Here is a 17,365-nt window from a genome sequence, read left to right on the forward strand (position 1 = left end):
AATTAAGTTTAAATGATTTTAGTGTATACATTAATTCATTCAAAACAAATTTACTGAGTGTCTCCAATGTCAATTCTTTCCATATTAATCCATAAATTTAATGTAGTTCCAATTAAAATGCCAACAGGATTCTTTGTAGTCTAAGCATTTACACAAGCAAATGTGTAGAAACAGCTTCATATTTTTGAGAAATAAAATTCAAGCATGATAAATTGTTCTACAAGTTACCAGAATTTATTATGACAGTACAATAATGAAGACAACAAGGTGCTAGCATAAGAGTAGATAAAAACATCCATAGAGCTGAATGAAGAGCCTGGAAATAGTACAGGTACATAGAATAGTGAGAAATGTATTGACTGACTAATGGTATGGGAAGAACTGTGATCTGTAAAGGCAAGGTAAAAAGTCAAATAATTACTACATACCATATGGAAAACTAAATTCCAGATAATTGAAACAACAGAAATCTTTTAAATATTCCAAAAAAAAAAATCAGAAGATTATTCTTACAGAATTCTGGAAAGGGAAATGTTCATAAGCAAGATCCAAAAGGAGAAGTAACAAAGGATAACAGCACACACAAAGTTACAATTGCAGTATGACAACATATAGATAGATAACTAGTGAATATGAAATGAGAAAATACTTGTCACATATATCAGAATATATATATATACTGTATATAGAATTATGTATTTATAATACAAATGGCCTATAAACCAATAATGACAATGAAATAAAATAATGTGCAGCTCATATTAAAAAATAAATTTCAGATTAAGAAGCACAAAAGGTTAATAAATGTACTGAAAGATGTTGAGTGTCATTAGTGACGTGCAAATTAAAACAAGATACCATTTTTTCATTAACTAATTGGCTAAAAATTATGAAAGATTAATAGTAGCCAGTGTTAGCAAGAGTGTGGAGGGGAAGGCAATCTGAAAGGGGAATTTGGCAGCAATTATCAAAGGGTAAATTTTACATACTCTTCATAGCATAATTCCACTGCTAGGAGTCTAGGTAACACAAAAATGTGCAAAATGTGTAAATATTTATACCATGATGTTTATTGTTGCATTAAATTTATTAGTTAAAAATGGAAGACTGCATTTACACACACAACAATAGAGGAGTAATTAAATAAGTTATGATGGTGTGCTGGTTCTTGGTTGACTTTTTCCGTAGATTGATTCTTCCCTCCCTTTCTCCTTCAGCACTGTGTGTGGTAAGAGGTTACCTTCAGCAGGCTTCTTTTTCTAGCTTCTTCTGTCAACTGGCTTTTGACTCATTTAACTTGTATTAGTCTATTCTCACACGCTGTTTAGCTTGTATTAGTCTATTCTCACACTGCTGTAAAGAACTATCTGAGACTGAGTAATTTGTAAAGAAAAGAGTTTCAATTGGCTCACAGTTCTGCAGGCTGTACAGGAATAATTGCTAGGGAGGCCTCAAGTAACTTTCAATCACTGCAGAAGGGGAAGCAGGTGTGCCTTACATGACCAGAGCAGGAGGACGAGAGAGAAGAGGGAGGTGCTACACACTTTTAAACAACCGATCTCTTGAGAACTCACTCACTATCAGGAGAACAGCAAGAGGGCAATCTACCCCCATGATCCAATCACCTCCCACGAGGCCCCTCCTCCAACATTGGGGATTTCAATTTGACATGAGATTTGGGCCGGGACACAAATCCAAACCATGTCATAGCCTTATGGGAAGTACTGTTGGGAGACCGGTGGGCAGGAAGAAGGGAGAAGCCATAGTACTTCTCTTCCTTCCCTCCCTGCCATGGGTATTATTTCTGGCATTGATTGGCTTTGCTCCATGGGAAATGCTCTTGCTAGACAAGCCAATTGTGGTTCCAACTTTTCCTGGATGACCATAGCCCCTGGGATCTACTAATACAAACTTCTCCATTTGTCCCTACAATTTAACAATGCTAGTGGCTTCCTATTGGTACTAATCTCTAGATTACCTGTTTGTTCCTGCTTGGTTTTTTACTTCTCCCATCATCTGTGTAACAACTTTTTTTTTGTATAAAATTGCTTCTGCTTTAAAAAGTTAGAAATAATTTTGTTTTGTTCATTGGAATGCACACACACACTTTTGCAGCCAGTAAAAACAAAGAAAAAAAGGCTATATCTGTATAACCATATACTAAAAAAGAAATGTTCCTGGTAAGTTATTGACTCCAAGAAGGAAGTTGCTGTATCTTATGTTTGATATGGTCCATTGCAAAATCGAACCATTATGTGTATATAGAAATGTATTTGTATAGTAATAATGATAATAACTACTCCTTTTAGGAAAAAACAGATATGGCAAAGAAAAAAACAAAAAACCCACCAAGAGGATATGTTATCCCTCTGAAGTGGAGTGGAAGGTGTGCATATATTGAGAAGAAAGGATGCTGTCACTTTTGACTTTATATACAGCTATATTGTTTGTATTTTTTCTCTTGTAATGTATCACATTGTTAATTTCCATAATTGTTTTGAAAGCAGGTAATAAAACAGTATGCCTACTATGATCATTTTTATTAAAATTTTTTTGTTGTTTTTGAGACAGAGTCTTGCTCTGTCTCCCAGCCTGGAGTGTAATGGCGCAATCTCCACTCTCTGCAACCTCCACCTCTCGGGTTCAAGCAATTCTCCTGCCTCAGCCTCCTGAATAGCTGGGACTACAGGTGCCCACCACCACATCCAGCTAATTTTTGTATTTTTAATAGAGGTGTGGTTTTGCCATGTTGGCCAGGCTGGTCTGAAGTTCCTGACCTCAGGTGATCCGCCCATCTCGGCCTCCCAAAGTACTGGCTGGGATTACAGGTGTGAGCCATCACATCCAGACACCTTTATTAAAAATGAATGTCCATATGTACTTATTTGTAATGGGAATGGTCTGAAAGGACAGTCAATTCTGCTATAACATGTGCTTTGAGATTAAATTTGTTCCAATGTGATTAATATACTAGAAAATAATTTAAGCATACTGCCTATGCACATGTGTGATTTTTTTTCAGTGAAAAAGAGTAGTTGAACTTTAAAAAACTGAACTGAAAAACTGAAAGGCTTAGGATGCACAAAATACACCCACCGCTTATAGTAGCACCCTCACTTCACCTATGTGTTGTGAGCCGTGACACCCATATGTCATATTACAACTTTCTGTCTGATTTCAGATAACCCACATTTCAACAAAGTAACTTACAGTTTGCAAATCTTCCAATGCCTAATTTCCAAAACAAGTTTCAGGTCTTTTTCAAGGTAAAGCATCATATTTATTTTAGTATTTATGTATGTCTTAACCATGTAACATGTGCGAAAGTGTGCTACCATTTTTATTAGGCTCTCATCTTTTTTTTGTCGTTGTTCTTTGTCGGTCGTTATGAAGTTTTTGAGTATTTTACCCTAATCACATTTTTTCTCATAAGTCCCGTGGTTTTTATTGCACAATTTTGTACAGTTTAGTGATTTTTAGGAATGGATATATCACATTATAACAAAACTGACTATACATGTACCAAAATGTTAATAGTGTTTTGGGCAGCAATTTATTATTGCTTATCTGTAGTTTCTATATTTTTCTAAAACAATCGTGCATTGATACTTTAATTAGATCTATGTAAACATCTTTAAATGATGAAATGGCAGCTAAAGGATGATTACAGCTATTCTGGGTAAAGGGCTGAGGCTACTCTGGCAAGCTCCACGCATTCACTGGTAATGTAATAAATTAAGTGCCTTCTAATCCACTTAAAAGGTACAATCACTTAAGCTCTTTCTGTAAAACAGAAATAGGTCTCACAGCAACATCTTGCCACCTTCTTTAATCAGAAAGTTCCCATAAGTACTAAGAAGAATAGAGAAGACGTGACTAGCCAATTTTCCATTAAACAATGTAGATTATGTAACAAGCCAAATGCCCCTAAATTGGTTGCAAACATTCAGAAGTTATAATAACATGATTCAGATACAGAAATATAGATAGGCAATAAGGAGCCAGATATTCAGTGCTTACTGACTTTCAAGCTATTATTAAGTAGCTCGCCTATACACAGTCCCTGTAGGAATAAAGAAACTACAAGCTTGAACACATTGTAAATTTCTAAATGAGGAGAAAAAAATGTTTTTCTATGTGACTTGATGCTTGAATTTCTATCCAGTTTTTCAGAGTGAACATATACCTGCGTTATCACTTTTTTCTTTCCAAGACACTATTATGATTTTTTTCTCTTCTTTTTTTAAGTAGTAACTCGCTCCACCTAGAGTCAAACTGCACTGTATGACTTTGATTTGGGTATGAGTCCTCTTTTCCCTCCCCCACATGCCCTGTTTCTGGCCCAGTGCCCACTGAACTCTGTACTTGTTCTTGATCCTTGTATTTTCCTGTCTCTCTTCACAGAATCGGCTGTTGAGTGTGCTCTCAATGGAGCTTTGGTTTTAGCTGTTCTCTGACAAAGAGCTTGTTCTGAGCTGCACATCTCGTCCTCTTTGTTCAGCCTCAGGCTTCAAGCATTCAATCCTAAATATTCTCCAGCTGGGAATCAGACAAGGGCAGAAATGAAGAACCCAGAAGCTCAGCAGGATGTTTCAGTTTCCCAGGGATTTCGCATGTTGTTTTACACGATGAAACCCAATGAAACTTCATTCCAAACATTAGAAGAGGTGCCTGATTATGTAAAAAAGGTGAGACTATATTGGAAGAGGCTACTCTTATTCTTGCTGCTTTCTTAATAAATGGTAAGGTCAACCTCCTTAGGGTTTTGTTCACTTTCATTATTCAAATTATTACATTCTAATGATAATAATTCAGTTTCTTAAAAGCATGAAGCAAAAGTAGAATTTCCACTTGAATTTCCTTACAATCCATAGCCATCTTCACCTGTAAATTCCCTCCTTTATATGTCACTCCAGAATATGATAAAAACAAAAGTTTAAAGTTTTCCTGGACTCCGTGGCATTGTAAATGTAGCTATTGGAAGCTCAATGACAAATAGCTACACCACATCAGTACACTTTGTAACAATTTCATTTTTAAATCTTTAACTTGTCCACCCCTTCCAGGGAAACTATTTCCTCTTTCATTTGGTAGAGTAGTTCAGCAGAATGAAGGATATGCAGCTTGACCAGGTCCAACTCTGACTTCCTAAGTTTGAATTTGACCCAAGTTTTCTTTGAAACTCTGAAGTGCTCAGAGGCACATTTCACTTCTGGTTCCTGGCTATGATTGGAAGTGGAAATATCCAGAATTAGAACTTGAATACTGAAGTTCCCCACCCTATCAAAGTTATTCCTACAACACTCACTAGTTCAGGGCAGAAATAGAAAAAAAATGACATCATAGAATATGTTATTGAGAGTTCAGTTTAGAAAGCTTCAAAATTCATGATTAGCTTCCAAATGAGTAAAATCCATATCTTTTTCAAGATTAGATATTACACTTTCTTTCTGAGTTTTTAAGTTAAAGTGGCACTGATATCTTCATAAATTATTATTGTTTATACTGCAACATCAAACCAAATTCAACGCTCCATCACCAATAGTGGAGCTTTCAAAACATCTCTTATTATGTGAAACAAAAATCAAAACCAAATGAATAAAATCTGAATCATGTTTTAAGCAAACATGTAAAATTACCATATTCTCTAAAATTCTAAGCAGAAAATTGTCTCTACTCTTTGAATTTCATCATTAGAAATAGTTCTGGTAATTCTAATATGAAAAATTAGAATTATGTGCATCTTTAAGGAAAGCCTCTTGAAGTGGGTCTAAATTATACATGTAGAGACAATAGACCTCTAATTATCTACCTTATTCTAAATGTATTTTTTAAACTAATTTGGAAGATGTTCCTCTTAATCTTATAATATTATAATTATCGTTATATCTATGATTACATTTCATATTCAAATTGGATGATAGAATTTGAGCACATGTTTAGTGTATGTCTAAAATGATTAGACTTCTTTACCACTGTGTAGGAAGTAATCCTCTAAAATGAGTGTCTACCATCTCTTGCAGGGCTTCCCAAATCTGGGCCTTTCAATTCTGAAATGACTAATCAGGAAATGTAAAATAATTTCATATGGAACATAATAGCATCTCTTTTCTACAATTTCCTTTCCAGGCAACTCCATTTTTCATTTCTTTGATGCTGCTTGAACTTGTTGTCAGCTGGATTCGCAAAGGAAAGCCACCAGGTCGCCTGGATGATGCTTTAACGTCAATCTCAGCTGGTGTTTTGTCTCGACTTCCAAGGTGAGTTAGATGGTCAACAACGCTGAGCATAAAAACGAAATTGCCTAAGTATGAGGGGCAAAAGAACCCAACGCATGGGAGAATTAGTTTATTTACACAAAATTTCCCAAAGAATTCAGTTCATGTCATTATTTAAAATTTTGATATTTTGTTCTTCATTGATTTTTTGCACTCATTTAAAAAATCACCCTAAAGATTATTTATCTTGACTTTGTTGATATCCCTTTGAAATGAGTGCTTCATTTGCCTTGTTGCGGTTCCAACTCTGAGTTATGGTCCGGTTCTCTATTAAAATTGTGTTTTGTCTCTTCCAGCTTCAGAAAGAATAGCTCTCTCAGGTGTAGTCATTCCCTAGAGCAGGTCACACAAATCTCTGAATAACTACAATAGTTTGCTAATTGGTGTCTGGCTCTAGTACAACCCCGTTTGCAGCCTAACATTTCCATAATATGAATCCAGTGGAAACCCTTCACTGGCTCTCTATTGCCTCAAGTGTAAGGTAAAAATCGCTGTCTTGAACTATTGAGAACATTGTTTCTCTGGCTTTGCTTTTGGATCCTCCACTCTCCTGTCTGTTTGTCATATTTATCCCGTCCTGCTTTACTACTTGCCATTGTCCACATGCCACAGGCACTTCCCTCTGCCTGGAAAGTCATCCAGGCCAATTCAGATTCATTTATTAGGTCTAAGCATAGACGTCACACTCTTCAGCAAGCTTTATCTGTTTTCCAACCTTATGTTAGGCATTCCTGCATTCCTACACTACAGTCCCATGGAGTTGTGTGCTTATCCCAGATCTAGAATTATCACATGACATGATGCTCACCTGTTTTTCTCTCAGCCCTTCCTGCTAGCTTGCACACAACTTGAGAGCAAGAGGTGTGTGTTCTTAATAGTTTTAGCTCCTGTGCCTAGAATGATGTCTGTTGCATGTAGTTTCCCAAAAAGCAGTAATATACCTGTAACATCATGTTGATGATAAAATTAGATGATATTGGGACCCAATAATAGTAAGATATAAATGATCTACTATTTTTTAGAAAGAGTACATTATAACGTGTGAAGAGGAAAGACCAATAAATGGAAGTCATCTTCAACACGTGTAGGCTTACCAAAGAGGCAGAGGGTGAGGAAAGATTCCCTTAGAAGTCTGTGCTTTGAGCTGCTGATGAACGTTCTCATTCCAGCTTCCCACCCATTGCTTCTTGTCCTGTTTTAAGAGCTTTACTTCTGACTGGTGATCATTTCTTTGGAATGTTTCTATTAACCGCCCAGTGGGAAGCTAAGGTGGATTTTTAAAAAAAACATTAAAACTTTAAACATCTAAGAAAGGTGGAATAATTTCATATATTACATAAAATAGTTTAAATAGAAAGTAAACTTAAAAGTAAAATTTTTTCAATAAGTGTTTGAGAAGAGTGCATTATTAGGTATATAGTAGAAGTAATATTAATAATATTTACTCTGAAAAACTACTTGTAATTTTTGCATTTTGCAGTTGGAATCAGAAGAAGATAATGTCTTCAGAAATTTGCAGCTAATTCCCAGATTATCATGAATAAGAATTTACAATTATAGATAATTTCCTTTATTATAATACTTGTTCCCCTTAAGCAGAAATGAACAAGAAGTACATTCAACATGCCCAAGGGTGTATAGATTTAGATGTAGATTTAGTTATTTAAAAATACCCAGTTGGTTAATTTAGCTCATTCTCAGAAAGTTAAGTGTATAGGTTTATGGAAATCAGATTATTGATAAACTATAAAAGTTACTTGATAACTGAAAATTGCCCTGTATATATGATTATAGGTCATATATTTTACTGAATTGGAATGAATTTGTTAAGCATTTTGAGAATGAATTTGACAGCAAACTGAATGAACTCTTCAGAATTTTTTTTTTTTTACCTTTTAAAGTTTGATTTGGTTCCAAATGAAATTAGATTGTTCTCTTATCATAACATTGTAAGTACCAGAAATACAAACTGTATCCTCAATACAATATTTTTGCTTAGCAGTGTTATTTTAAAAAGGTACGGAGTTATAACAGGAAAATAAGAATAAAAGAGATATTTTTACAAAAAATACACCCCAAAAAGCAGAGAGAAAGAGGGAGGGAGGGGGAGAGAGAGAGAGAGAGAGAGAGAGAGAGAGAGAGAGAGAGAAGGAAAAAAAGAAACCAAAACAAACCAGTCCTTCAGGGATAGAACATGCGGTTCTTTTCCTTCACCCACTACTCATAACAGTCCTTAAACTAACACAAACTGTTAACTCTGGTGCCCTTTGAGAGAAAGGTAAAAGGTTATGAACTTTAATTTAGATAATATTTTTCTAAAGTTGTTTTAAATGAGAATAGCAAATTACTTCTTTTTTCCTTGTAGATGTAAAGAACAATTCTAAATTATGAAATGCGGATTTTTTAAAAGTTTTTCAAGGAATTTTTCTCCTTTGCAGCCTTGTCTGAAAGATCCCAGTAAAGCAAATTATCTGAAAATGCATTTTTTTTGTTTTGTTATATAGAACTATGGTGAAAAATGTTTTTATTTTATTTTTTGCTATTAAAAAAAATCCCAAACCAAGATATAAACAGAAAAGGAAAAGCGAGCCTGTGGATCCATTCCTCTCAATCCCCTTTCAGAAAAAAAAAGGAAGAATTTGACATCAATTCTTGAAACAATATTTCAGTTGAAGCCACAGCATCAAGGGGAATCCCTGTGCAAATCATTAACAGCTGAGGGTTAGATTAACACGGCAATGATCGGATCCTCTCCCAGGGACTAATTTCATTTTCTACACTAGCAACAGGGGCTTGCCACGTCCTTCAAATAGGTGATTGCAAGACAAATTGTAGTATGCCTTTTGCTAATTCGTTTGTGAAGAATTATGCTTTGGATAATAATTCCAAATAAGCATGTGGCCTCTGACAAAAGAAGTGGAAATCAAAGCGAACACGTTTTTCCACTTCGCCATTCATGTAATAGAAATGTTGTGTGCAGACTTTGAAGAAAAACAACGTTTTTTTTTTTTTTTTTTTTTTTGAGGATCTTAATTTCAGGATTACATAAAATTTCAGGTACCTTAAAGATTAATAGCGTGCCTACCATGTTGATAGAAAAGACACATGCTGCCTCTTTCAAACCTTTATGTCAAGGAAAATATTAACGACGGACAAGATTATATCTTGTTTACAAGCCTGTTGGACAGACCATGATCTGTAATAAAAGTCCATCTGTCCTAAGAACCAGATTTTGGGCAGGCTTGCATCTGTTTTGCTCTTCTGAAATCCAGTAGGCAGCCTTCCTAGTCAGATACTAGTCCTAGTTATAAAAATATATGTCTATGTATTCTAGATAAACACAGTGTATCATGCAGATAATCTGCCTTTCTAACAATTAGTCGCATATGTGACTGTAAAAAAATTAAACTTGATTTAACAAAATATTTACCAAATCTATTGTTTAAGTAAACGTATCTAAAACTTGTGAAATATCCTGCTGCTGACTTAAATGTTAATGAGTGAAAAATAATCACATTTTTTTCCCTGCTTGTTTAAGCAGAACTCAATTTCCAATCCTTCATTAGAAAACCGGGACTTCAATTTGTTACTTCCTTCCAATGTTTCTGCTTCCATAAATTGCATCCTCCCCAGAGAAGTTTTATTCCTGATATAAATATCTACAGTATGTTTGTTTTTAATGGGTTCATTTATTCTGTTGAAACAGCAGATTATAAATCAAATTGCAATAGGTTAGAGGGATAATTTAAGTAGGTAAATTTTCAAATAAAGTTGGGGACACTCCACTTTTAATACATATGGGTCACTGCCAATTTTTACTATGGAGCTAGCTCCACAATGTTCAATCATATATATGCATACTTTTACTGGCCATGCCTGCCATGGAATTTTCCATTCCTGACAAGAAAGTTTCAATTCATCAAAAAAAAAAAAAAAAAAAAAAAAAACACTAAAAGGAGGAAATTAAACTTCTTTAAAATATTTTTGACTCTTTGGGGTGGGGCCAGAGAATAAAGAAAAATTGTATACTGGGTTTTTATACTAGTGGCCTTGGCACGAGAGGCTAAATGTTGCCTTGGCAAATCAGACCTAACAAATGAATGTATATAATTTTGGGTGATGACTTTAATAAGCAGCAATTCATTGTTCAAAATAAGAAATAAATGAATCTGTGTAACGTTAATAATAGTACTTTATTATTAATACTAAATGTATTAACTTAGAAATGATTATTAAAAATCCCCATGTAAGGAAAATAAATTTAAAAAACTTGTTGGTTTGTTAATTACATTTGAGAGAATGTCTCATTTCTTCTTAACATTTGCATTAGAAAACTAGTAAATAGACTTTGTCTTTGTTATTAATTGCATAACTTCAGAAACTGCTATTAGACGAACCTTCCCTAGTGAACGCAAGGTTCACTGCTTATTAGTCTGGACTTGTGTGTTTATTCAATTGAGTAATACATTTCCTGCAAAGTAAATAATGTAGCAAATTCATTTCTTCCAAATCTATCACATTGTGTTTATAAAGGTTTATGGTTTTATGGTTGCTGTTAGGAAGAAATTAAAGTGATTGTTTTATGAATGTAATACCACTTAATAATAATTAGTAGTATACATTTTATTTGTTTGCAGATGGTAAAGGTAATATTATCTATCTTATTATTACCAAGCAAAAGTCAATATTCCACTAGATGGAGCAAAAGTGGCAGTAGATTTACAGACGGGCAGTGCAAACTCCTGGATTCAGTTGAAGAGATTTTGAAGTAAATAAATAACAAAATCTCCCAGAAAAATTTCTCTCTCTCACTCTCTCTACATATGTGTGTGTGTGTGTGTGTGTATATATGATCGTATATATATATGATCCAATACATTAATTTATTTGTAACTTCTTGGAGTTTTAAGAATATTTGTAATAATCTTGTTTAAATATTGATTCATTTTCTGGCTCATAAAACAAGATTATTAGAAATAAATATATCTATTTTTTTTTTAGTTTTGTATAATCTGGCCAAATCAGAACACTCAGCTATAACGACAGTTATGGAATAATATAAATTGGCAGATTTGTATGAGTGTATTACATGAGTCTACTCATTCTGAAACTTGCTCTCTTATTTTAGGAGTTTTCAATGAGAGCATTACACCAAATGTCACTTGCTTTCTTAATGACAACAACGTGAGAGTCATTTTAGGGCTCATTCAGCCTAACTATCTCATACCTTAAATTATCCTTAGATGCTGAAAGAGTGAATGTCATGCCAACTCTCACACTTCTATTCCTGTGATGGGTAGACTCAGATGGAGATGACTTTGAAAACTAATTAGTTCTAATTCTCAATCCCCAAATAACATTTATTTCTGATTTATTGATTATTTTTCAATCTTAACATTAAAACTGAATTTTATTTTGTAAAAAATGAGAATTAATACTAAATAGCAATTTAGTAACTTAGCAGCTTTTTTTATAGTAACTGACCATTGACAAATTTCTAGTGATGAGAGAAAAATGTTGGGTAAAACGCACAGAAAATCAGTTCACTAGTTAGAGAAATAAGCTACTTTTCATTTACTGAAACATATACTTCAGACCCAAGAGAAAACGGCTGTTTGGGGAATTCATGAAGAAAATAGGACAATGGAAGGAAAGCCTCTCTATATGCAGGTTGCTAATTAGAGGATTCTTATGTCTCTTTACATTTCGATCACTTTCCTGGTCTTACATTCAAACTTAAGGCATAAAAGGGATCTAGTATTTGGGAATTCCAAGCCCCTGTGCTACCCAATATTCCATCTTCATGTGATAAAGTCAGCTTACTATATACGTACATATTTTATATGCCTCTTCCTACAGGATGGAGTTTAGACAGTTTAAATTCCAGGGTGCAGAGTCGTGTGCTGAGATTGCAGGGTGGAAGGGGTAAGAGGGATTGAGAAGAGAAAGAGGAAGGAACTTTGGTTTATGATTCAAGGTCTTCTGAGAACATTTTTGAAAATGTAGGTGCTATTTTCTGCAATCCAGGGCTTTCCAGAGCTTGATAATCATTTCCCAGCTGCATTGCTTAGGTGAATTGCTTTTAGTTGTGGGCACTCCATGGCTGTGTTTTCACATGTGTAATAAAAGAGGATCAAATTAATTTTGCTAATAGAAAGCAGGGAATATAACTCCCACAGCTTCTCCCCTCTTTCTTCGTGTCTTGAGGGAAGTTAGGCTTCATACTAATGTGTGTGGGATGTGGTGGGGGGAAGGCTTGACTGTAGTATGTCAGGCATATTTCAGCTCGATTTGTGTTAACCCTAATAAGTCAGTTGACGGAGTAATAAATTGAGTGTCTGCTCAAGACCTGGCACCTGTACAGGAAATAGAAAAGTATTTCAATTTCAGGCAGGTTTTAAAAATTATTTATTTATTTATTTTATTTATTTATGTATTTTTTTTACAAATGGAAGTTTTTCTAGGACTTTCAGTCTGTTATTGAGATCTTGGTATCTTAATGCCTATTTCCATTTTCACTGGAGTTGACAAGAAAGATAGCATATTTTTTAAAAAAGGTATTAAACTGAGGGAACATTTATAAGGCTGGTGGCATTTGCCCTGTTTAATAGTGTGTTCTTGTGTCTTGTGCTGTGCCTGGCACTTAGTAGGCTCTTCATATGAATTCATTGAATGACTGCCTGAATCCGTGGTTGAATCTGCTTTGATACCATGTACTAATACTTAAGCCATTCAGCTAGAGATGATTTCAACTTTCTACTACACTTTGATTTAATCTTTCTTCCAAATCAGTTGTTTTAAGGCAGAGGTTATCAACTGGGGAAAATTTTGCTCCCCAGGAAACACTTGGAATTATCTGGAGACATTTTTGTAGTCATAGCTGAGGTGAGAAGGAGCGGTCCTAAATCTAGGTGCTAAAGAACAGCAATGCTGGAATACATTCTATGATGCACAGGAAAGGCTCTTCAAACAAAAAATTACTTGGCCCAAATTGTAATAGTGTTAAGGTAAAGAATTCCTGTTTTAGAGAAATTGTTGTATTGAAGTATATAAAACTGATGTTATTTGCCATTTTTAACCTAAAACTTGAATTTTATATGGGTAACCCTTACTAGTGAATAATAGTGAGCAATTTTAAGATTTCATAGTTTCAGTAAACATTTGCACCAAACAACCTCTTCCAACAAAGAATTATCCTGTCCAAATGTCAACAGTGGCACTGTTGTGAAGCCCTCATCTAAACATGGAAAAGTAACCAACAAAGCCAACAAGCTTTACAGTAGAATTTGTTCTCACCCCCTACTTTGACTAGCATACCTTCATAAAAACTTGTAAGGCAGGTTTTAAGTGTTCATTTCATAGTTTCCTTGGAGTTTCCACAACACTGTGGGAACCCTTGGCTCATGGCTTGTCCTGCCCCAGGAGGGACCTCACACACCTGTGTGTGGACATCCCAGACCTCTTGCCAGCTCTGTCTACATGCCCCAAAATAGCCACCCTTGGCCACTCTGTCAGGTTGAGGGATTTGCACACCTGCAGAGGTCTGCCCTCAGGAGGAATGGCTCAGCAAAGAGGCCCATGCAAGGCCCACAAGCAGGCTCAGGGCCACTGCAGCAGTGGATTCTAGAGTATTCAGAGTATTGCTCAGATTGGCATTGTGGTATAGGTACAGGATGAGCAATTCCTTTGGGTCAAGGACTTGAACTTACGGACAAAACTGCTTCTTCCAACCATGTAATCTCAAATTGGAAATTGAGTTTTTTAATGTGTGGTGATGTGTACTCTTATTCAAAATTGTGAGCATTTGGCATTTCTCTGAGTTATGTATATTTATGCTGTTATAAGATAGTCGTGTTTTATTTTACAGATTAAATAATAATACTTTGAAATATTAAAGTATGAGAGGTTATTTTAAAGATATTAAATCACAGTTAAAGTCATACAACAATTAAATTCAAGAATAAAATTAAAGGGCTGGATCTTTAAAAGACCCAGTAAAATGCTAATTCACAGAAACTGACTCTGTAAAGGGAAATACTGTAAAAATAAAAAATTTTGGTAGCATAATAATCTGCACCACTTCTTACACTTTTATCTAAAATTAGAATATTTAAGAAGTTTCTCAGAATTTTCAGCACCAAACTTGTTGATGACTTATAAATATATCTTTATTAACCAGAATGATTAATTCATTTTATATTTAATAATAAATATAGAAGGAAAAGTCAACTCAATCAAATTGATAAAAGTGACAAAACAAAACATCTAGAAGCTAATCTTAAATTTGATCATATAAAACTTGAAAGAAAGAATAATATACTTTCTAAAATTGAAGTATATTTTGTAGGTTTTTAAAAGTTACTGAAAATAAGAATTTGCGGAAGCTTGATAAATAGATGGCGAGATATATTCTAGTGTCTGAGTTTTAGAAACAATTGTTTATTTTAATTAGGTTCGTATACCTTACATCGAAGGCAATATTTTTCCTAATATTTTGAAAACCCTAGTTTATATTACTTATAAGGACTGTCGAAATGCTCTGAGTATCTAATACCTGATGATAAGTATGACATGTATGTGTGTGTATGTGTGTGTGTGAAAGAGCAAATAAAAAGGAAGGAGGCAACTTTAAATAAAAAGGAAGAAGCAAATAAAAAAATAAGCAAATAAAAAAACTTTAAATAAAAAGGAAGAAGCAAATAAAAAAAGGAAGAGCAAATAAAAAGGAAGAAGCAACTTTAACCTAAAGGCAAATTTTATGGGATCAAAATATTTGAATGCAGTAGGCAATTTGCAGCACCCTTTAAAATATGGGCATGTATAATTTTCTGCCTTTTAAATTTCCTTTATAAAGAATTCTTAATATATACTTCAATAAGATTTAGAAATGACAATCACAGAAATTAAGTTATAGTCTTGTCCTATTTATGTTGTACGGGTTCCATGAAAAATATTTTAAGAGACATAAAAAATGGCCTTTTAAATTTCATGAAATTGAGAGCACAAACAGCTGGCATCCATGATGCCTATGAAATAAAATAAAGCTTCCTGTGAATGATTTTGATACCAAGGAATTTGAGCCTTTAAAAGGAATGACAGGGAAGAAACAAAGTAGAAGAGTTTCATTTTTTATATAAAGATATTAATTTTAAATGTTATCTAAAACATTTTAGCATAATTTTATTTCTAAAATGTTATATAATCACTGATTATGAATTTTATCTTCCAGTCTATTTTTCAGGAGCATTGAACTGACCAGTTATATTTATATCTGGGAAAACTACAGGCTGTTCAATTTGCCTTGGGATTCTCCATGGACTTGGTATTTAACCTTCTTAGGAGTTGACTTTGGCTACTACTGGTTCCATCGTATGTCTCATGGTAAGCTGCAAATGAGGACTTTTTGTTAACTTATGTTGAACTGTGTTTGGTACATAGTACATATTCAGTAAACATTTATTGAATGGATAAATACCGGAATAAAATAGTATATTTTACAGGATATAAAAATTAATAATGAAGATTTACTTTGCAATTTAAGTGGAGAAAATCTGAAGTCATATTTTAAAAATGATATGAAATTATTGGAAGTACTTTTTTTCGCTTCTAATTTTAAAAAAGATTAGAAAGTGATGGCTATAGCATTGCTTTTTTATCATTTGCCATTCGGTTTTTAATGAAAATTTTAATTTTTATGGGGATATTTATTAGTCAGAACCCAAACAAGGTCCTAACATTTGGCTGTTGGGATAAAAGGTTTTTTTGTTTGTGTTTAATTTTTTATTGCAATAGGTTTTTGGGGAACAAGTGGTGTTTGGTTACATGAATAAGTTCTTTAGTTTTGATTTCTGAGATTGTGGTGCACCTATCACCCGAGCATTGTACCCTGTACCCAGTGTGTAATCTTTTATCCCTTGCCACCCCCACCCTCTCCCCCGAGTCTCTAAAGTCCAATGTATCATGCTTATGCCTTTGTGTCCTCTTAGCTTAGCTCCCACATATGAGTGAGAACATATGATGTTTGGTTTTCCATTCCTGAGTTAATTCACTTAGAATAATAGTTTCCAATTCCATCTGGGTTGCTGCAAATGCCATTATTTCATTCCTTTTTATGGCTGAGTAGTATTCCACGCTAAATATATACCACATTTTCTTTATCTGCTCATTTCTTGATGGGCATTTGGGCTGGCTCCATATTTTTGTGGTGAAAAGGGAACACTTTTACACTGTTGGTAGGAAGGTAAACTAGTACAACGACTATGGAAAACAGTGTGGAGATTCCTTAAATAAGGAAAAGTAGATCCACTACTGTTTGATCTGGCAATTCCAGTGGGATTGTCGGATCAAATGGTGGATCTACTTTTCCTTCTTTACCCAGAGGAAAAGAAATCATTATATGAAAAAGATACTTGCACATGCATGTTTATAGCAGTATTGCATTTTAATATACTGCCTTCCATTATTGTTATTATGATATGCTTGATAGAGTCTAAAAATGTACACAATATCAAACTTCACAGCACAATTATTGAGGGTCATTCAGAAGGACTCTGCAACAGTGTGGAATTCTAAGTAATGTGTTCTATTATAGTAAGCTTAATTCAATTTCTTGGCAGTACTTCCACATTACAAATGAAAATGCAATCAGCTAGGCACTGACCATATGCACTTTTCTGTTACCATAGTTTTGCAAAATGTCTCATCTACAAAAGCCCTCTTACTGCACTGGTTCACTGAATTTGCTTTTTGGGATTGTTGGCTGCACTTCCAAAAAAATGTTTTGTTATAGAAAGGGAAATGGAAGAATGAGGAACAAATCTACGTCTGAACCTCTGCAGGGATAAGTAGGGGTTGAGGAATGGTTGTAGAGCTAAGGTGAGCAAGTGGTCTCTGAGGAGAAAAAAGCTTGCCAAAGTATTTCTGAAGTACTAATCTTGAAAAACTACTGCAGAGCACAACTCAGGATTTCAGTGGGTGGTTGGTTGCGTGGGTGGGGAGGAAGGAAGGAAGAGGAAGGAACCTGGAATAATAATAATAAATAGATGGCAGATGGACAGAAGAGACCAGAGATCAGGGTGAATAACTGA

The 17,365-nt window shown here is 34.4% G+C and overlaps 1 protein-coding gene across 1 annotated transcript in view; it reads left to right on the forward strand.

Annotated features, from left to right (window-relative positions):
• Positions 1 to 4,562: 4,562 nt before the first annotated feature.
• Positions 4,563 to 17,365, forward strand: part of AGMO (alkylglycerol monooxygenase) — a 371,459-nt gene continuing 358,656 nt past the window's right edge. Inside the window, exons 1-3 of the mRNA XM_024250091.2 lie at positions 4,563 to 4,688; positions 6,130 to 6,260; positions 15,508 to 15,659. Coding sequence (XP_024105859.1) covers positions 4,563 to 4,688; positions 6,130 to 6,260; positions 15,508 to 15,659 — 409 coding nt within the window. The remainder of the gene's footprint in view (positions 4,689 to 6,129; positions 6,261 to 15,507; positions 15,660 to 17,365) is intronic.

This window comes from Pongo abelii, chromosome 6 (assembly GCF_028885655.2).
Source record: "Pongo abelii isolate AG06213 chromosome 6, NHGRI_mPonAbe1-v2.0_pri, whole genome shotgun sequence".
Lineage (NCBI taxonomy): Eukaryota > Metazoa > Chordata > Mammalia > Primates > Hominidae > Pongo > Pongo abelii.